This window comes from Saccostrea echinata, unplaced genomic scaffold (genome assembly GCF_033153115.1).
Source record: "Saccostrea echinata isolate AGI-Se365-2 ecotype Australia unplaced genomic scaffold, CSIRO_AGI_Sech_v1 ptg000010l, whole genome shotgun sequence".
NCBI lineage: Eukaryota > Metazoa > Mollusca > Bivalvia > Ostreida > Ostreidae > Saccostrea > Saccostrea echinata.
Genome location: NW_026889759.1, coordinates 12,546,706 through 12,569,301, shown reverse-complemented (window position 1 = coordinate 12,569,301; position 22,596 = coordinate 12,546,706). Strand labels below are relative to the sequence as shown.

Sequence of the window (22,596 nt, the reverse complement as noted above, 5' to 3'; positions counted from 1 at the left end):
TCTTTGAACCCACTTTAGCCCGTTGATCCATGTACGTCATAAAAACCTATATCTATGTGCCAAATGCTCTATTAAAAGATGTAATGACACTGAACAAAAATTTTATAACTAGCAATATCTTTTAAGCGAACATATTTGCATTTTATTGCTTAATAAGCAATAAAGATGCTAAGAGGGTTATCCATTATTTTGAACGATGAATGATCTATATATCTTGTTGCAAGATATCGAAATGAACGGATTTGTGTATATAGATAATTACGTTCTTAAAATACATTTCATCTGCTTTCTATTTAGGCGTATCTACTTCTTCATAACATTCCAGTTTACATGTACAGCCTGTAAAACAGCTTGTGCACTATGGACGGACGCCTTGGCCAATAATTATCTCCCCAGAACCATTTCCATGTTCTAAATATATTGCTAATCATCTTTTCCTGACATTGAGCCAAAACGAGGCGATTGGAAAATGAAGGTTGCGATTTTCTCGGAAAATCAACTCATTGGTGCCTGTGTTCTTCGTGAAAAGATTTAATGACACTGCTCAGTTTCCGAGTTGACCAGTTCGCAAAGACGGACTCCATTCATCTATTTCATTAAATTAACGTGGTATCTGTATTTCAAACTAAAAGATGTAGAGAGCTGGATGTCTTGAAGAATTGGTTTTAAGGATCATTACTTAGACCGTTGGAGATGATAAACATGAATACACAGAAAAGGTAAATAGTTTCTTAGAAAAAGCATGATTAATTTAAACCTAGTTTTTCGGGGTTATTTTCTATCTCAGCTGCTGTACATTTCAAAACAATGACGGAATCGATTTTCCATTGGCGTGAATCTTGGTATTTGTCAGGGTCATAGGAAGTCTCGTCGTATAAAATGTCTGGGTTTTTTTTTTTAATAAATACCTTGTAACATTTTTAGGTTCTTACTATTGGTCACTGTTTGTGTAGCATATGCTAGGCTGTTTGTAAACAGTCATATATGTAAACAATTGATATAATTATATACTTGTGTTTTTTTGTGGAACGTCAGCCACATCGATGAAAGCTGAAGTGCACGTTATTTGGCTTTGATCAATTTTTCTTATCTGCATTCGTGCAACAAAACCTACAACATTCCATGACAACACAGATTTTGACTTGGTGCATTTCCAGTTCATTTAAGAAAGAGGATGTTCTATCTCTGTAAAGTTCAAACCACTTTACCATTTTTTGTTTACATACAAAGTGTGTTATCCGTGAAATGGGGATCTATATTGTTTTAAACTATAGCAGATGAAGGACAATGCGGTATTTTGAAGACCACACACAAGATATTCAACATATTGATGAAAAAGTCTTATAACAGTTCCAACTAGCATGTTTCATGTGCAAGTAACCTACACTGTATGTTAGGAAAAAAATAAAAGGAGTAGTGCTTAAAAACCGAATCTGAGTTCCTTACCCAAATTTCACAAAACGATATGTATTAGTGGCTCTTACTATCGCCAAATAGAGAACAGTATACATTTATTGACTGGCTTCCAGGGCAACATCTGTTTTGTCGGACCCAAGAACAACACCGTTTGCCTGAGGCCCTCAGGCCGACGGCAAACAGTTTGGTTCGAGGGGTCGACAAAACGCATTTTGTCCGAGAACACAGTCAATAAATGTTTTGTTATACCTTTTACTAGTATTCTATTTTATTTTATTATTTTTTTTTTACATACATGTACCTTACGCTGGCTTTCATGATGTAACTTTCCTTTACTCGCACTGTAGTAAAACTCTGTCAATTCTGTCACTGTCCAACACCAACGAATACAAATAATATTTAGCTGACCCCGCCCATAGTGTGACGTAAACGGTCCGATATCTCACCGATAGGTCCAATATCTCACTCTGCAGTCGAACATCTATTTCTTTATGACCCCTCAGTAAAACTTGGAAATGTTAGACTTTTTCTAGTATAGATTTGTATAACAATATCATGTTGTAAATTTGGAATTTACCAGGTGGAGGTAAATGCACCACCTAGTAAATTTAAAATTCACGACATGATTACAGCCCAGACATGCGAAAGAAAATGTATTTGTTGACTTAAATGGTTCAATAGATAGCATGTAATTTAAACTAAACACATTATTGTTATGAATAAATACTATATATTGTCATGTACATATGTACATTACCATGCATGAGATACATGTTTAACAAATAAAGGAAAGCACATAAAAATCTTAATTATTTTGAGTGCAGTTTTAATTAGTGGCCTTTGGCAGAGAAAACTTTTTTAAAACTCTGTAACAAGTACTGAATCATGAAGAACTACTACACAGACAAGACAGAATGAGATTGGGGTCGGCAAAGAGTGGAATTACTAAAATCATTTAAGATGTTGGAAACAATCCAAGCAGCGACAAGGACGTGTTTTATCTCGAACATCTCGGGCGGCTAATTGCATAAATTTTTCTTCTTCAAATCTTCAAATTGATTCGGTGCCATAAAATCAGTCTTCTAATTTCAGAGGATGAGCCATGACGAGGGAGCTTTCCATTACAGATTTTACTGAAACTGATTAAAAAACAGCCCAAATCGCGTGAAAAACTCACCGCATTACATCAAAGTTTTTTGTAATTTAGCCCCATGAGCCTGGGATGGAATGCTTCTGTGATTTGGGTTATGCCGTAGAAGCTTTTGAAATTTAAATTTAAAGAAATGTGGGTCAGGGCGATATACTGAAAAGCTTCAGATCAGACATCTTGTCATTAATAAAGCTTTTTATATTTTTCAAGTTTAAGAATTGTATTCCTTGTAAAAATAAATCGCTTATGTAAGTTATAATTTCAGAGTTTTTTGTTATAAAGAAAATGATACGTGTAGTACATGCCAAGACTATATTCAATGTACAGTGTGTGAATCGAAGATTTTGTTTCTTAATGTTTGAAATTCACGTGTATATCAAGTTTTGCTTTTCTCATGTACCTCAGAAAATTTGACTGATATATTAACCTTAATCCAGCCCCAGCTGTTCAAGCTTTTGGTTTCCTTTGATAGCCAAATTTTCAGTAGTCAAAAGATCCAGCATACCTTTCACTTTCGTTCTGAAACCTTGTATACAATGCGTGTGCTTTGTGAGTTAAATGGTCAGGGTGACATAAAATGATCTAAAAATGGAACTCAAAAAATGTTAAAACTTAAAAGTTATGAAAAGATTTAAGATCTCAGTAGAATATTTGCACCTCTCTTCTTCCTTTAGGGTTTCTTTTGGAAGCTATGGATCTATGGTGGAAACATGGGTCATTGAAGATTTTCCTGAACATCAAACAGAACCTGAAGATAACTTTTTCAAGAATTTAGTGAATACTGCAAACATTAAGTAAGTATTTAGTAAATCAGTACTGCAAACATAAAGTAAGTATTTAATAAATCAGTACTGCAAACATTAAGTATTTATAAATATTTAAGTAAATTAATGCTGCAAACATTCAGTCTGATTAAAATCAAACCTTCCACTAGCTCCTTTATTTTGATGGTCAAGTGGAAGGTCCTTCCACGCGACCATCAAAATAAAGGAGCTAGTGGAAGGTTTGATTTTAATCAGACTAGCAAACAATAACTATGATTATAATTATTTACTAAATTAATTCTGCAAACGTTAAGTATAAGCATCTCTTTGTTACTTCATGGCAGAGGTACATCGGTTTCAATGTTTTGTTTTTTGTAAAGTAGTGTCGTTTAAAGTCATCATTTCGTAAGTTCTACGGTCGATACAATGATCTTGTCAGCAAATACAATTTATCATTGAGTCAAATGTTGATTGACGATTTTCATACTAATTGTTAGGCCATTATTTACACACTGAATTGTCGACGGATTTTTCCCTTATTCCTGATCATGACAAGGAGCACACGGCGGGTGTGACCGGTCGGCAGGGGATGCTCACTCCTCCATGGCACCTGATCCCACCTCTGATGTTTTGGAGGTCCGTATTTGCTCTGCACCTATTTTGTAATGTTTAATGGACTTTTGAGCTTGAATACTGTTCGTTATCTCCATATATTTCATGTATATCAGAAGTTTACGTTGGATTTTGATATTTGTACATTACTTTTAGATTTCGCTACTTGTATAAGTGCAAAATTCCTTATATTTACTTACAGTATAATATCAAGAGGAGTGTTAAAGGTTTAGATGGAGTCAAACTCAGTCAAACTCAGTCACTAGAGACTTCAGTACAATGCACTTTACAAAAAGACCGTCCACACGATAGCTAATTACTTTATTTAGTTGATTATAAATATCCTTTTGGTTAATATATGTATTTTTCAACCCCAACAAACAAACAAAACATTAGATAATACATAAATAATGAAAATATCAACAACCTGAATGGTAAGAAATTAAAATGAGAAGAGGTAAACGACAAAAGAAAAAGAAAATATTTAATAAAATCAGGGAAAAGGGGAAATGTTGTTACTGACGTATTTTTGTAGAAATCATTTCTTCATAGCATTTAAAAGCCATAGCAGTATTTTCATAAATATTCGTAAATGAATGTACTGAGAGATATTTTATTTTAACTTTTATCATGTTATTCCTCGTGACCCAGATTCAGAATCATTTGGACAAAGATGGGTCAAATGAAAACTTTGCTACAATCTGCATTGCTTTCAAACGAATTGTATGACGTGGATTTTTTGGGTAAAAAAAATCAAAAATCTTTGCATGGTTTCAAATTCGGATATAATTCAAACCTTCAAAGTGTGAGTATTTTTCTGACAAAATAAAATTCCGTCCCTGGGTGGGCTCGAACCACCAACCTTTCGGTTAACAGCCGAACGCGCTAACCGATTGCGCCACAGAGACATTGATATTGAAATAAGTCATCCTTTGTTTTGTGACAATTAATCACGTATGTTAAAGAGATATATGAGGAATTCAATGGCAGATTTAAGGGAAGTTTGTCACCATGATATAAGTGCAAGGAATATTCCAATAATATCTTGAAAAAAAAATAGCTGAATATTTAATAAGACTACGTTAGCAAAATAAAAACTTATTTTATGTCAAGTATGAATCAGTGATACACTATAGCATGTCAAACGTTGCATTCGATCTTTTTCATTTGCATTGTATAATTTTCGATTTGTATTGTATAATGTTTATTTGTATTCTATAATTTTCCATTTGTATTCTATAATTTCTCATTTGTATTGTATAATTTTTCATTTGTATTGTAAAATTTTTATTTGTATTCTATAACTTTTCATTTGTATTGTATAAATGTTCATTTGTGTTGTATAATTATTTGTATTCTATAATTTTTATTTGTATTCTATAATTTTTCATTTGTATTGTATAATTTTCCATTTGTATTCTATAACTTTCAATTTGTATTCTATAAATTTCCATTTGTATTGTATAATTTTACAATACAAATGGAAAATTATACAATACAAATGGAAAATTATACAATACAAATGGAAAATTATACAATACAAATAAAAATTATACAATACAAATAAAAAATTATACAATACAAATGAAGAATTATTGAATACAAATACAAAATTTACAATACAAATGAAAAATATAGAATACAAATAAAAATTTTAAAATGCAAATGAAAAATTAAAGAATACAAATGAAAAATTATAGAATACAAATGGAAAATTTTACAATACAAATGAAAAATTTTATAATACAAATGGAAAATATACAATACAAATGGAAAAAATCGAATATTGCAACGTTTGACATGCCATAATACACACGTAAATATATTTTTTTTTTATTTTACAAAATTTTAAACAATACATGCACCTTTAGATATTTGTACAATAACGTGGTGATTCTAGTTCTAACAGATTTTTTTGTGTGTCCAGAATGAAAGATTTTGTAGCTTGTGGGGAAAGGGGCCATACCTTGGGCACTCAATACACCTTTCTTTGTAACAACCGACTTTATCTTCTCTTAGTATATTACTGCATATGTTATATAATGCATGTTTATCCCAAGGCAAGTCCAATAAAAACAGGGGATGGAGGCAGTGTGAGGTGAACATGGTATTTATAAATAAGCCTTTCATCAGCATTAACATGTTAATTATGACCGTTCAATGAACCTGAAATATTTGGCCTCTTTCCATCATTCCAGATTGTCAGAATTTGTACAAGTGTTGTATGATACATATATTATTGAGAATGTGTAGCTTGTTAGCAATATCACAATGAAAAATCGAGATACATGTATATAAGGATTTTATACTTGATGGCATGGGTTAGTTATTAATGAAAGCGTCAAGAAAGACAACTCTAGGATGTGTCAAAAATAAACACGCACCTGAGGGGTCGAAGAACTATCGATCAGGAGCACATGCATGACGGGCACAGATCATACATAATTACAGTAAAAAAAAATACTTGAACGTGGAATATGGAATTTTAAGTAATATTCCTGGAACATTGCTGCGGATGCGTCGATTTCTATTTGTCAAAAACTCTCTGGCACAGACTCAGCAGCATCTCAAATCAGTAGTCAAAGACCGGTTTTGACAGCTAACAAAAGTAAAATAAAAATATTCTCAATATTTTTTAGTAGAGCTGGTCTTGTTTATTGCATATTAGATAGAATGTGACCGTAGACATACTTGTGATGATTTCTAAGTAGCAATTAACGAAAAAGCACAAACCCTTCAACATATACTTTAAATAAATGTTTTCGAAATGCTAAGATTATAAATATAATTTGATTGAACTTATTTCTAAGTCATAAACAGAAGTCGCTTAGGTTTGTTTTGTGAACAAGTGATATTTAGTGCTGTATGTTGTATTGTTTAGTTTTGTTACAGATGGTATGATTGCAAATTTAATTACAGGGTACAGAATAGATATTTCTGTCGGTGCAGAGCCCTGCAGCATTGGAGCATCTCTGTTTGCAGGGTTTTAGGTTCTATTGTATTGGAGCACTACATTGATGCGTGCTTGCAGAGATCAATACGGGGTATCGATGCAGATTTAAACTACTCAGTGTTAACCATTAATAACAATTTTCCCGATTCTCATTAACAAAAATACATAAAACTGTCATTTTTAATAAATGCTGCGTTGCTGTCCAGGCCTTCAAATCGATTATTACATAACCGATAGTTAATCGATCCTTGTATAAATATTTGACAGACTTTCAACGCCGTCACTGACCAGTGTTACGTTAAGAAGCCGCAAGAGAATAAACATTATACAAACAGACATATAGAAAGTAGATATTGGCCGTGCCGTGTAGACCTGCCGAGCCTGGTTCAATATACAAATTTCGTCAAGGTCTCCTCTTCAGTCGTGAGCTTTCATTGTGAGGGACAGGTTATATGCTCGTGACTATATTTAAAGCCTAAAATTAACCTGTCCGTATTGATGCTATGTTTGCGTCTAATTTCACAGCTGATTAAGGGATAAATCTTCTTACCTATCAATTAGCCTTCATTGCCGAAAATTTACTTTGATTTTAAAGTCGCGTACATGTGTGCGTTAGCTCAGGTGAAATCATGAGTCATAACCAACGTTGACAGTTGAGAGTTGTTGGAATATTGTGTACATTTTTACACAGTTCTATGCGAAATCTATGCATATTGTAATCTGTTGACTTCACTGTTCATGTTTTGTGGAAATAATGTCTGTCGAACAAAATAGGGAGTGCAGCCCGCACCCCGAGCCGAACCACGTGAATACATCGTTGAAATCTGTCAAATTCGCCCCCTTGGAAAGTACACGTATCAGTGAGGTGGGATTAATTAATGACAGTGACGATCAATTCGATTTCCATTTCAGGGAATCTTCGCAGAAAATCCAGGAATCAGTTCGTATATGTGACCTTGACGATCTGGTTAACGATGTACCTATTATCAAGAAGGAAATTTCACAACCCAGGTAAACTTCATCGTATGCATGAATTCACCTTTATATTCATTTATCACCTGTTAAGCCGGCATGTTGACATTTGTGCTTTTCTGTTTACATTTTTTATTGTGAAGATCAATATTGTAATCTTTGAAGACTTCTATATCCCCGACCACAGGTAGAAGGCTGTGCCAAACAGAAGAAAACCAATTACTGCAAAATCAATTGGTGGCCCTTTTCATTCACTTATCAAGATTTGCATTATTGAGTATGTGCTATCAAAATTCGTCTAAATTGATATTTGAGTTAAACTTGTCCGTTGAGATTTAACTTATTGTAGCTTAGCAAATTCCCATTATTGTTGTCCATGTAAACCGGCTACCACCGTGTCTTTCTGATTTCCTCTCGGTCAACTGTGAACAAATATGAATCGATCCACAAAAAGAAACATAATTGGGAAAGTATAATATCGATTATGACATTAAGACTTTTTAAATCCTTTTCTTAACCAAGAATCACTCTGTGGGAATAGAATGCTTTGTGAATATTGGACGAACAGTTGCTTAATTTTATCTTTAAGCCTATTACAATTACCATTCAAGAAAACAAATTTTCCACTAGCGTACGTCTGATTATCTTCAAAGAAATCATTCATTTTAATTAAAAGATACATATTAGAGGCCTGCGAAAGATAACGAAGACTCTACGATGCAATGCCTGAGAAAGTTGCTTTTGTAGAGCAACGGAACTATTTGTATGTAACAACCGGAAACACTCAGGAAAAGTAAACATTTGCTCCTGCTTTGTTTTTTCATCTAAGCAACTATGAAATGTTAAAAAAATTCGGAAACTTTTAGATACCTGTACACCATATGCAATCAGTGATGTTTAATCTCAAGAGTAAAGCGATGTCATTTATCTGCTTTGTGAACAGTAATATGCAATAATAGTATTATTAAAGTAAAGAAAAAAACCTCTAACAAAATTGTGTTTTTCCTTAAAGATGCATGTGGAATTTGCAGCTGTTTCTTTATCATGGATACGATGAAGATCAGATCTTATATTCACCGATGAAACCGAGTTTTTGACATTCTTGACTCTTTATTAGCTTCATATAAAACACTTCATCAAATAATGTACAGTAAATAGTGACGACGATTAAGAGTCCGAAATACAGCTTTGTAATATTTTGCTTCGTAAAACATTAATTGGATATTACGTACATTTTGATACCAACAAGTTCCACATTAACCAAATATATACCTGTAATGTTTTAAACCTTTGATATTTCTTAATCTGAATTACTTCTGCTAAAGCACTGTTTACCATTTTTACTGCATGCTCTTTTAATTAACTTGAGGTCGATGATGTAAGCCTTAAGGAAGCTGCATGCAGATGGTGATGTTTACAAAAGAGAAAGTGTAAACGTGCCTTCATTAGAAGGTTGTCAATATGTCGACTTTCATTTGGATAAATGGTTCAGAATGTGTACTGAGATCCATATTGGATCACATTGTGGTACTCTGTATGGAACGGATCTGTAAAAGCTAAAACACTAAATAACTTGAAGAATTTACTTGTTTCTTTTCCTGTCATTAGTCACCAATTATTAACTAAGTCGTCCATCAACGTCATTTAATAGCGACAAAGAAAAGAAGGGATTCACTAGACACGTGCAGCAATATTCGCTGGTGGTCAGACTTGGCTGGATTTATTTTTTACTGTCTGCAAAACATCTCAAAGTTATTCAAATATTCCCAGACATTCATTTCTTCGTTTACGACTTTCATAATTTACTCTAATCCCCAGACATCTTCTTTGGTCTTTAGATATGTGTGTGTGCTTTTGATTTTATAAAGCTATCGATTAGTTAGCCAGCAGAGAACCATGACCTTAGCCTTACTAATATTGTTTATCATCTAATGTGAATCTCATATATTTCCATAGCAATGTTCTGTAATAATTTTGGAAGCTTTACAAAAATGTCTTGAGGAAGCAGGTATTTTAGGGTTGGAGGCGTTTCTTTTATAATTACCTCTAAACTGTTACATCGAAGAAAGCTCACTTCGGAAATGTAATGGAAAGATTTAGTTTCGAGGACACAATGGTTTAGGGGTTCTGTTCTGAGAGATTTCGCTTAACATCATATTATCTGCCAAGAACTGTGTGCTTCAAAAATACGCAGTTGTGTTTTGAAGGCATTGAGATGCGTTTGGAAAACGAATGGAATGAGCTTCCGTGTTTCTACAAAATGGGATTCTTTTTCTCCGGAAATTCCAATGTCTTAATGGGTGTTCTCGTGTAATTGTCATTCTGTGAATGTCTTGGCAGTATCTTTGTCTAAAAATATCGACTTTTTCACTCCTTTCTGTGTGACAAATATATTTAAAGTGCAAAGATGTATTGATTTCTGTATAGATTCATGGCTGACCACTGATTTCGATCTTCGAACCCACGATGGAACAAGATAAATCGGAAAATAACAATTCTGTTAAATCACGGGAGTTAAATTTAGGAGATGGATGTTGTTTGAACTGTACTTGTCGATGGTATGTAAGAATTTTCTCATCATATTCATTAGAAATGGTGATGATCGAGATAGCACTTTAATAGGTTGAAATAAAAGGGAGTGATGTTTACATTTGTGATATTTATCGTCTTAAAATGTTGTTCTGTATTTTAAAAGTTAATTAAGGACCATGTTGATTATGAGAGGGTATTCTAGATCAGATACAAGCAAACTTACAATCCACGTTTATTAAGTTTTAACATTTATTTTCTTCAGAGCGCGTGGAAGAGACATCTCTAAACAATAGAAAGAATAACTTAGCAGTATAAACGTCAGATGCACATTCGTAAATCAGATAAGACTGGCATTTATATCAATAATATATAGATATGCTTTCATGGGCGGTAACTCTCTATCGTATTTGTAATTACTTTAGAAAGAGCAAAATAACTGGTTTTCCAAAGTTGAACAGAAGCATATTGAGACTGGAATGTTTCAGATTTTAAAAGTGAGAAGTAACACCTTTATTTATCAGAATATTGAATTCTAGTGTGAAATGCATCTTATCTCAAGAAGGGTCAGATAACAGCATCTTAAAAGATAAGCAAACTTGATTGACTAGAGGAATACGTGTAGTATTTTGGTTTCTTATAAGCAAACAATCCATTGTTCAGTTGTGATTAGCCTCTTACAGAGGGACTTTTATCCTTTTCCCCATCTGTCCTGTCCATCAATCTGTTTGTAATGTATATCCTGCCATAGCATCTTCTATGCGGTTGAACGAGTTTGCATCAAACTTGATATAAAGATGGATTTTGTATAAAAAAAAAAAAAAAAAAAAATACATAAATAAAAAATTTAAAAAAAAATCATCATTATGCCTATTGTATGGTTGATTTTTTTCTTATCAAACTTGAATAGATGGTAGATCCTCGTGTGTAAAGCCATAGTTTTCTATAGAAGAGACTACGTATTTGGCTTGATGCATTCTTCTCTAATGAAACCCCCATCAGATGACATCGGTGTTTGAGATCTTAATCATGTCCCTCATCTGACAAGTAATTGTTGTCTGAGCATTTATGTGTCTCATACATACCTTGATTGTAGAGGACTGTCAGAGATATATCTAACTTTTGCAGAAACAATTTGGTATCTAGCATACATCAGTAGAGATGGAAGGGGACATGCAAAACTCTCAGAATGCTTGCTCTGAAAGTTCATCTAAAATAGAAACATTTGTATGCACAATAAAGTTTTGCTGGCATTTTAGCAATTTGTTGGTGGTAAACAGAGTCTTATTTATACGCGAATCTTACGTCAGTTGAGGTTAGGGAATGTGTTAGATCTCCCTATATTATCTTGCATTATACAAATGGGCATGATATAGAATACCCATATCAACAGCGTGTGATGTATTATTAAATGTATTTAATTTTATTACACTCTTCAGGTGATTAAGTTAAGTTAATTTATGGTTTCTAATGAAAGAGTTGATAGATGTTCTCTTTCTCTCTCTAAGACTTTAGGTCAAGGTCAACAAATGTTTTCATTATATCAAATCCTTGAATAATGTCGGCATTTTTTTTAATTTTATAGTGCATTCACTCCTTTTTATCAAATATCTTGAAATTGTACTTCAAACAATCTCAGTAATCGCATGTGTTGTTCACAAAAATTACCGAACACTGTGACGTTCTAGACTTCTAGACCCGTAAAGTAATATTTTGTATGATACGAAAAATTCTGGGTCTTTTTTTTTTGTTTTGTTTTGTATCTTAAAGCTATCATGACAACAGTTTGAATAAAGTTTCTTTAGTTTTTGGAACATGAATGATTTTTTAAAAATGTCTTTAGAATACCCGATGGAAGAATACTTAAAATACTTGAGAACACTTACTGGAAATAATCAAATTTTCTACTATGTAAATAGATACAAGTAGATGGACCTTTAACGTTGAAAGATCAGTGTTTGCAATATAACATGATCGATGGTTTTGTTGAGACATATATGGGTAAGATAATTATATTTGGACGGACATTTGACAAACATTTGACTGAGATCTAATATCCTATTTTTTTATGCTTTGATCAGCCATGACAAGGCCCGGAACAATAAAGTGAGTTTCTGTGATACTCCTAATGAAATAACTTCCGCACCGTCAGCGCCGCCTGGCGAGCTCAGCCCCACGGGGACCAGTGAAACTATTGTCCTCTCAGATACACCCCTAGGAATCTGGCCCGTCAAAAGGTCGGCCAGGTAAGGGTTCACTCTTTTTCTATGATGTTTGATTGTAGCAATCGTTGGCTTTGTTACTACTGTAGAATTATATGAAGCATTCTGTGTGTATATCTGGAAAAGCTTTTCTGCTGCATGCTTCTCCCGAGTCCTGTCTACCGCACGATATTCGTCTTGGTTAGTTAGAATGACTGCAGAATGATGGATTGTGGTGTTGTCTTACTCTTCAGTATTTAGGATGATGTATGGCTTTTTGCCATGCGTGGCCAGTATATTGTGCAAAAATTAAATTGAACACTGTCACTTCAACGTTGAATTTATTATACAGTGGATTACTAGAAGTGTCATTTACTTCTTTAGCTAAATAATCCAATTTCGATTGACAATTTTAATTAATTTTTTACTAAGCTTCGAATTTATGTATTTCAGAATTATGTGCATAAATTTCACATAAGTGCACTTACACATGGGATAAAATATGGATTGTATAAAAGAGTCGTGAGAAAATGAAGATCTAATACTATATTCAACGAACTCATTCCTCTTAATATAATTAAGAATTGTTCGCCAAGTTTCTCAGTTATCGTACATATCATTAAAAGTGCTATATTGAATTTTAATCAACGGAATGAGCATTTGATTTTTGTGTTTTGAGAGAAAATGCCTTATTTTTTGCTGTACTCTGTGCACCTCTATTCAGGAAAATAAATGCAGAAACAAACGTATTGTCTGCATATTCATCCATGGTCAGTTATGTTATTTAATATAATTAACCAATAATTCGAATGGACCTTCATAAATTCCTTATTCATTGTATTATTTATTGGTATACCAGAAACCCTTGTCACTTCTTGATCTTGGAAACATAGTTGTTTCTTTTCACTGTTGAAAAGTTGACGCAAAATTCATTATACAGTCTTGCAAAATTGACTCAAATCACAACCATGCAGCAGAACAACCTAAAACAACTGTTTGGAAGTTTGGAAACAGTTGCTAGGAGTGTCTGGAAGCAGTTAGTATGAATGTTTGGAAGCAGTTGCTATTATTATTATTATTGGGAAGCATTTGCTATGAATTTTTGGAGGCAGTTACTATTACTGTTTGGAAGCAGTTGCTATGAATGTTTGGAAGCATGCAGTTGTTATTACTTGGAAGCAACTGCTATATGAATGTTTTGGAAATAGTTTCTATAAATGTTTGGAAGCAGTTGATTTAAATGTCTGGAAGCAGTTGCTATGAATGTTTTGAAGTACAAATAGTTGCCATGAAGCATTGGAAGCGGGCGCTAATAATGTGTGGAAGTTTTATACATGTATTAAAATTTGGGGGCAGTTGCTAATTTTTTTGAATTTTTAAATTTTTAGCTATTACTGTTTGAAAGCAGTTGCTGCAAAGGATTGGAAACACTTGCTATTAATGATTAGACAGTTGCTATTAATATTCAGAAGCAGTAGCTATTGAAGTTCAGAAGCAACTGTTATTAATGTTTGGCAGCACAGTCTTTTGTAGCAGTTGCTTTGAATAATAAGAAGTAGTTGCTATTATTGTTTGGAAGCAGTTGCTATGAATGTTTGAAAAGAGTTGCGATGAATGTTTGGAAGCAGTTGCTATTAAAATTGGAAGTAGTCCTTCATGTACTAATGTTTTGAAGTAGCTGCTTTCAATAATTGAGCAATTTTCATAAATGTTTGAACGTTTTGCTGTTTAAATATATATTCGGAAGCAGATGTTATATATATATATATATATATATATATATATATATATATATATATATATATATATATATATATATATATATATATATATATATATATATATATATGATTGGAAGTAGTTGCTAGATATGTGCGAAGCTATTGACTGTTTATTGTTTGAATACATTTGCTATTACTATTAGCTATCATTATACTAATGTTAGATGTCACTGTCTTTTTTTCAAAATCCTGCAAGTTTACAAGAGTGTTTTGTGAGATATGAAGATTTTCACCCACAGTCACGTTACCCAGTTATTCTGACTAGTCTACATAACATTCATCAGCTGCATCGTTGAATTAAACCTATTACTGTTATTTTGAACCTTGTTTGTGTGATACTGAGTATGCTCTTGATTTTAAAATAAGGGAAGTCTCACACCCATACTGAAAGATCCTTATAATACTTCTATGTCAGCGATATGACAAGTAAGTCAACTTTCTTTTGGAACGAGCTTCTATACACTTTCTTTGTACACGTTTTCTAAGAAGCAATTGAAATTCAGATATCACCCAGTATTTCTATAGCCCAGGTTTGGGTCAGCTTCCGGCCTCTGCACCTTCTTACAGTAATACTACAGTAATGTTGCACTGACTTCGTCCTCCAAAAAACTATTTATCTTAATTAATGCAGTCGCTTTCATCAAATATCGTACATATAGATCTAATAGTAGCTGTGTCGGTTCTTGCATCTTAAAGGCCCGCTAATACACTAAAGCAAAATGTTTTTGGACATTGAGAAAAATATATTATAAAAAGGTGTTAATTGAGCTTATCTATTTAAGTACCTGGCATTTACTCCCAGGAAAATAGGTATGGATGAACAGAAATCACTCCTTGTTTGTTTACTTAAATGGGGAAAATGCATGCAAATAAAGTGTTCAAATTATGAATATTGATTTATTAAAATGTTAAGAAAATTTGAATGGATTATAAATTGAGTAATTCACTGTGTACTTCAATTTATTTTACTTTTGATCAAAGGGCAGATCACTCTAACTATATAAAATACCACAGAATCAGAACTCTTTAGTCTAAGTGTGCAGTATACATAGAGGGTTCTTAATCAAGGAAGCTCTCAAAACTGCTCACTGAAGAGTTCCAATTCCTTGGTAAATTAATGCTGTTAGAGTGACCTGTCCTTTGATATAAAATGGGTAAAATGATATGTACAGGAAATGACACCATTTTAAAAAGATTTAAGTATTCTCAACATTATATTAAAACAAGATAAAGTTAAATTTAAAACATTATTGCTCGGAGTTAAACAATAGCGATTCCTGTTCTCTAATGCTTCATTTTTTAAAAGAAGTATGACAAAATATGCTGAAAATGAAATAAACTCAGTATGTACATCTTCAAATAAACATTTTCTCAAAGTCCAAGAAACATTTTTCATTCATTAGTGTTAAGAGCTTCCTTTAACATTTCAAGTTTCCAAGAACGTAATTAATTACTGAGATTATATAGGGAACATCGATCGACCTAGTATTTTCCTTAAAACCTGCAAACTCTCGGTGTATGACATTTTTAATAAGTTAAAGTGTGAGAATCTACACATAAAATTTTGTAAGAATATATTAGGATTGCATAGAAAAAGCGCAAACTTCTCCTCATTATCTGAGCTTGGTAGACTGCCTCTTCATTTTGATATTATTAAAAGTATTTTGAATTATGTCCATAGATTAGAATGTCCAGACATGTCATTTCCATTATTGAGAGCAGCATACTCTCAAAGTAAGATTAATTGGAGTAACAGTATACCATCCTGGTATGGAACATTTAGTAAAATTGCAGAAATATTAAATTTTAATAAGGATACTTTTTCTAACAAATTGCAAACTTTCAAGACTACATGCAAAAAATTCTTATTTGCATATTACATGAATGAGTGGAACTTAATAAGATTGTCACAAGAAGGTAAACTGGATACTTATGTTAAGATCAAAACAAATTTTGGACTTGAAAAATATTTACTTTGCCTACCATTTGAACAAAGGAAAGTATAATATGTAGGTTGCGTACATCTTCTCACAATTTACAAATAGAAAGAGGTCGTTATTTGGGCATTCCTAGAGATCAAAGACTTTGTACTAAATGCTCAATGAATGTTATTGAAGATGAAAAACACATACTTTTTGATTGTTTGAATTATGTTACAGGAAGAGAGAATATGATGAATATTATACAAACACACTGTATCATTTAAATAATGAAAATAAGTTGTTGTGGGTTCAAACTGTGAAAATATTGAAGTGCTTTTTGCTGTATGTGAACTAGCTAGACAAGCCATTTAAAATATTATGCATATAAAGTCACATTGCAACATTTTCTTTAAATATATAGTACATGTAAATATATGTAATAATAATACATACAAAAATTGACACTTCATGTATTGTAATAGTTAGTACTTTTGCATTGCCACGTGGTATCTTTTGCAATGCGAGGAATGTAAAATCTCCCCACTTTGCATTAGGGTACACGGTAGTACTATATCATTTATCAACATTACTTACATATACAGTGTCAAATTGTACAATATACAAATACATGTACTGTAGATTATTATTTAGTATACACATAAATTGTCTGTACTGTTTGTAATTGTAGAAATCATACTTGTTGTTTGTGATGCCTGAAAGGGCCCTGATTTGGAAATAAAGAATCTATAATCTATATAGTCTATACACTGATATTACATTAAAGGCCTTGTCATATTAACGCGTAATATATATATATATATATATATATATATATATATATATATATATATATATATATATATATATATATATATATATATATATATATATATATATATATATATATATATATATCATATACGTTTTTTAATCACATGATTAGCAGAGCGTGTTTTTACACTACGGGTATTGATAATAAGGGGACTGTAAATATTTTAAGGATGACGTTTACTCAGATGACAAAAGAATGAAAAACCACCTATTGTATATTGTAGACCTATGATTGTTGGTTATTATTCACTTTCAAATATCTAGGTCAATGACCTACTTTTCGTGCTAGTGGTCCCTGAGTATTTCTCGGAAAAAAAATTTCACACTGTGACCAGTATTTCTTTAACTAACAAAATATTATAAGCAACAAAACTCTTTAGATAACAAAATATAATGACTGTGGAATAGTTTTGGTACATATAAATAAACAATTAAGAGTTTGAGACATAAACTTGAAAATTACTCCAGTCCAAATTTTCTCTGTCAATTTTCTAATTTTTATTTATTTTTAATCTAATATTACAAAATTCTGAATGATAAGAACTCTAAACTATCTATAGCCCCGGTTTACTTTTGTTGCCCTTATTCTGCTGGTATTAAAATTATATGAAGTCAATGATCAAATTATTGAGATATGTTGTCTGGAATGGTTTTCGTTCATATTTTTGAAATTCTTTATTGCATGTCATTTAATTATTTGAAATAATACATGAGCTTTTATACACATAATATTTGCAAAATGATGTTTAAAACACATAGAATCTGGACTTTGTGAATGATATTGCAAGAAAAAATGTTTTGTGATAAAAATGAAAAAGTAAAAATTTAGTCGAATTTACTCTGCACCAGCATATGTTTACTTTTGTTCTTGCATATTTTCTGCAAATATTGAAATATTAAATTATTAAATTGATACTGAGTTATAACTTGGTTATTTTGTGCACTTAGAACATTTTTTGATTTAAAATATTTTATACTTCAAATCATTCCGTTTCTGCAATCTGAAACCCTGAGTAAACTGGTAAACGTCATCCTTAAATGAAATATCACTGTAGTTGTGAAATGATTCTTTTACGTTTAAATTCAGTCTTTCCAAATCTAATGAATACAATTTATTTAGTAGAATTTATTGGAATAATTTAGTAATATTGTTAAAAAGTAAACGGTTTGTCGGAAATTTAAAATTACTGAAATTGAATAAATTGCAAGAGAAGAATTGAAGTTAGACCTAACTTAATTTAAAAAAAATCATAACATCATTCATTTATTAGATTTTTGAAGCATTTGTGAAGTCAATTAAAATATTATGTTAAAGAACGGGGTCGAATCATGGTGCTCTAAGGTCGGTGAGTGAATGTAATCAAAAACGATATAGGCATTGAGCTAACATTAATAGGTTTCCTACTGTGTGCTCCATTAAAGAAAAGAAATGTACTGAGATTATTGTTTTTTGTATAATTTATTGACCTGAAAGTTGTTGTTTCGGTGTCATTTGCCAGAGATTGTTTTGTTGAGTAATACCATGTGGTGCAGTGTTGTGCATGGAATAATCGTTTGTTGACGCCTTGTAGAATGTAGCATGTGTCTGCTTCTAATTACACGAGGATACATGTAAAATGTGTATAGGTATGAAAAATACCAAGACATTCCGAGTTACACAACACTGGGCATGTAATTGATTCATTCTTTTCAGCAGCCGTACCAAGGGTTATTATATACACAGTATTGTTTTCCTCTAACGGGTTGTAAAGGTGATAAGAGTGGTGCTATTTTATGTGAAAGAATCAGGCAAAACAGTGAATGATTAACGCCGATAGGGGTCGTAGATGAAGCGTGACTTACGGTGGCTCAAGGCGCTGTTGTAGTGGTTAGCTTCGAGGAGGAGGCAGATTCCGCAGTGTAAACAACACGGACTGCTTGCTGTCTCGGTGTCAGAGGATAACTACATTGTATGCAACGACTTAGTGACAATTGTAGTTATTAGATTAACATAAATTCTGCAGTTACCATAGAAACAACACAAATTGATGCATCTGTAGGTTTGTCTTGGAGTAGCACTATGGAGGATCCGCGTGAAGGGAGGTAGGTCACCTTATCTGATGGCGGACATTCCAGTTCTTCTGACATTGCCATTTCTTTCTCATCGATTAACGTCTCTCTCTACTTTATTCATCCTGCTTAGTGTATTGATTGGAGGAAGTATTATTTTATTGATTCCATGGAATAAGTGAATGTGCTGTCAGTACTTCTCGTGTCCGATACATGTACATGCTCTCTCTCTCTCTCTCTCTCTCTCCTTTTACATTTACTATTGCAATTCTACTGAATTCTTGGGCTACTTTGTTCTTTTTGTAAAATAGCAACTTATGATAACCCTCTGCATCCAGACTTTATCAGTCATGGTTCTTATCAGAAACGGGCGGAAACTTCCTGTCGTGCAAGGAATTACGTCTGGAGCTGGTTTGCCCCGTTTGGGTCTTGTTTCAATGCATTGTAGGAGCATGCCAACCCCGTTTTATATACCAAAAGTCGTAATTGTGTAGATAACATTCTCATTCCTATCTTCCCTATGCTATATTCGAATTACAGCAGTTGTTAGATGTTAATCTTTTATGTAATTAGACTATTATGTTGCATGTGATAGTCGCTTAATGGCTGAAAATTTGTACGGTTTGAGGATACGTGCAAAATAATGCATTTTTCACTGAATTTGGTACAATGTACTGTAATTACATTGCTGACAAAGTTTTTTTTTTAAATTCTTACTCTTCTTTGAGACTTAATGGAAAAATGAAATTACCAATTATTGTAATAATTATTTTGCAAGCTGTATAAAGTAATCTACGCCCTTAAGGAATAAGATGATACATGTCGTAATTAATACTTTTTGTCATATGATACATATTTTAGCATTAAATTTAATTGAGAACAACAGGAAGCGGAATATGTAAACACGTCAAATGACAAGGTGTCATTTACGAGCTAATCGACAAAATATATTGAAAAGAAGTTAGAAGATATCTGATAATAAGTAGAGCCTCTAGGCTGAAATAGCCAAACAAATCGAGGCTTTTCTTATTACAGCTAATCTGATTACAGATGTTAATTCCGCTACACCGCAAGTAACAGCAAAAGGGTGTGCGAGATGTAACACTTGTTACTGCGCTGTGGAAGTCGCCTTTTGGCAACAAATCACTCCAAACTATTTTGTAGCGGAAGGATCCGTTATATAGAAAATTTTGAAGAGCGTGGACTACTGAGTGTATTGTGGAGATTTTCCAGATGAATAGAGTCTGGAATTTCATCTCTGTTGATGCCATTTATTGATTACCGGCCGTTCTCCGGAATCTCTGTATTTGATATTGATTAGTAAATGTAACCGGAAATCTATGGAATTACAAAATAACACATAAGCAAGAAAATTCAGATACATCATATGCTCTATTATGCGAAGTTCGCATCAAAAATAGATAAGTTAAAGCCGCCCGAAGACAAATCAGATCCTCCGTCAATTGATTGGGGTCGACAGTATGATCTGTTTTATGAAGGGTTCTCTTCAGATATCCTAGGATTTAATGTAGAAACATCATTTTACGTAGGGTAGCAGCGGGGAACCGTTACCTTGTAGCATATTTCAATCCCGTTTTATCCAAAATACAAATGACGATTATCTTTAATGATGGAGAAATGTAGCTATCCTAGTTCATGGTGTGTCTGTACGTATTTATGAATCAGGTTTTCAAAATTTACATACAAGTACTAATTAATGTTTTTTTATCATTATTTTAGCTTAGAGAGCAGGGACAATCCTTTCAAACCAGATGGTGAATTGTGCAAAGAAGCAGAAGACATTTTAAAGCGAGCTACAATAGTTCGTGATACGTTCATTCTGAACGACAACTCGGAGAAGGACACCTCCAAAACGAGCAAAGACAGTTCTAATGGTGCACAGCCAATCCTAGAAGAAAGCATATCTCAGACTAAAGTGAACGAATCTCAGTCTTCACCGGTCAGTATTCAGCCCAAGCAAAATGGAGTAGAGGATAAAAAAGTGTCTCCAGAATCTGTAAAACAGGAGGTGGAATCTAATGTTGTTAATGATGTTAATTTCAAAGACAAGAAAAAACAAAAGAAGTGTTGCAGCGTCATGTAGCATTTGGAGTGTCTTAGTGTTTATTTTTTACACCGGGATTATAGTGCAATGATGTCATACAACCACTACCGGGTGCATTCAGGATTCGTCCAAAAATTCACTTGTGCAGGTCATGTTACAGTACTTATCATTGGATGTCGCCCATGTAACGAAGCATGTCATTGGTTATTGCCATATTGAGTACTAAATTTTTTGCTTCCTGTGTGTGGGGAATTTGTGAGCAGACGACATTTTAACGAATGCATGGTTGTTGTCAGTTGACAGATTCATTCTCCCAGTATATGAAATCCGCTTTAACAAATAAAGTTTTGTTTGAATTCCTTAATATGTATCGTTTACACTACACATGTCGATATATGTGATCTGTGAGAGGAAAATGCAAATGAAAATCAAAGAAGAGTCAGTTTGAAGTATAAATATTATTTCATGAAAGATATATTTTTGTCATTTGTTATTTTGATGTAATATATTTGTGCAAGTTAATACATTGCTTCCTGTTGAATTATTGGTTTGTCTTTCATTAAATACATCGATATGCGACAGAAACAGGTATTCCACAAAACGATGATCAGGCCGAATATTCAGTTTTGATTTTAACTGTATTTTCATTCCTCATAATGAAATAGTTGCCTCACCCCGCTATAAAATTCAACACACTAACCCATTGACAGTATAAATACACAGATATCTGGCTCTGACATTTGTCTTGTCTGCGTATCCTTGGTAATACTCTACTAAAAGCTGAACAGTAATTTTGGATGCAAAATGTCCACTTAGCATACCAACAAATGATTCTGTAGTACTAGTAAGTTGTTTTTAGAATGCAGATTAATGTACACAAAAAATAACTAAGAACTGTGAATACATGAATCGGAGCATGTATTATGATATTGTGGATTATTATATTAAAAAAATCTCTCTTCAACTTCTTCACTAGAATTCTACACATGGAAGGTATTAACAGAAAGATATAAATGTGAGTTCTATTCTGATCTACCACACATTTTTTCTTACTGTACAACCACATTGTTGCGATGTGGTTTTTACGCCCACAGATGAAAATGATTCCATACATATATTAGGTGTAATTTCATCATGACAACGACCCTGTAAGTGTGTTTTCAAAGACTTTGGGTTAAGAGACGTAGAGATGGCACAACATAATTAGAAAGAGAAATTCGATTCGTTCTTAAATCTGGAGGTGATGGGCGTCTGGCATGATCAGTTTCGACATTTCAGATGTCCGAACGTTGTTCAAGGACTCATTACAATCTCAGGCTGTGGAGTAAGTGCCTGTCTGACTTCCTTACAA

The 22,596-nt window shown here is 32.9% G+C and overlaps 1 protein-coding gene and 1 non-coding gene across 5 annotated transcripts; one reads left to right on the top strand and one right to left on the bottom strand.

The window, feature by feature from the left end:
- Positions 1–554: 554 nt before the first annotated feature.
- LOC133184431 (uncharacterized) lies at positions 555–21,786 on the top strand. Of its 4 annotated transcripts, XM_061319506.1 has the most exons (5): positions 555–719; positions 3,241–3,360; positions 7,808–7,906; positions 12,478–12,642; positions 20,921–21,786. In XM_061319506.1, exons 1-5 carry the CDS (start codon positions 694–696, stop codon positions 21,282–21,284), a joined length of 774 nt encoding a protein of 257 aa, XP_061175490.1. In that variant the 5' UTR covers positions 555–693; the 3' UTR covers positions 21,285–21,786. The 4 variants fall into 4 exon arrangements, with proteins under 4 accessions (XP_061175490.1, XP_061175492.1, XP_061175489.1 ...); XM_061319505.1 differs by lacking the exons at positions 555–719; positions 3,241–3,360 and having other exon boundaries at positions 7,569–7,906; XM_061319507.1 differs by lacking the exons at positions 555–719; positions 3,241–3,360; positions 7,808–7,906 and adding an exon at positions 9,803–10,425.
- Trnan-guu (transfer RNA asparagine (anticodon GUU)) lies at positions 4,777–4,850 on the bottom strand. The gene has a single exon. It is a non-coding gene; the product is annotated as a tRNA-Asn (tRNA).
- Positions 21,787–22,596: the final 810 nt, after the last annotated feature.

Bases quoted from the DNA above. Each gene is read 5' to 3' on its own strand.
- LOC133184431 (XM_061319505.1), top strand. From the start codon at position 7,650: ATGTCTGTCGAACAAAATAGGGAGTGCAGCCCGCACCCCGAGCCGAAC. The intron at 7,907-12,477 runs GTAAACTTCATC...TGCTTTGATCAG, and splicing joins AAGGAAATTTCACAACCCAG to CCATGACAAGGCCCGGAACA. The intron at 12,643-20,920 runs GTAAGGGTTCAC...TCATTATTTTAG, and splicing joins CCCGTCAAAAGGTCGGCCAG to CTTAGAGAGCAGGGACAATC.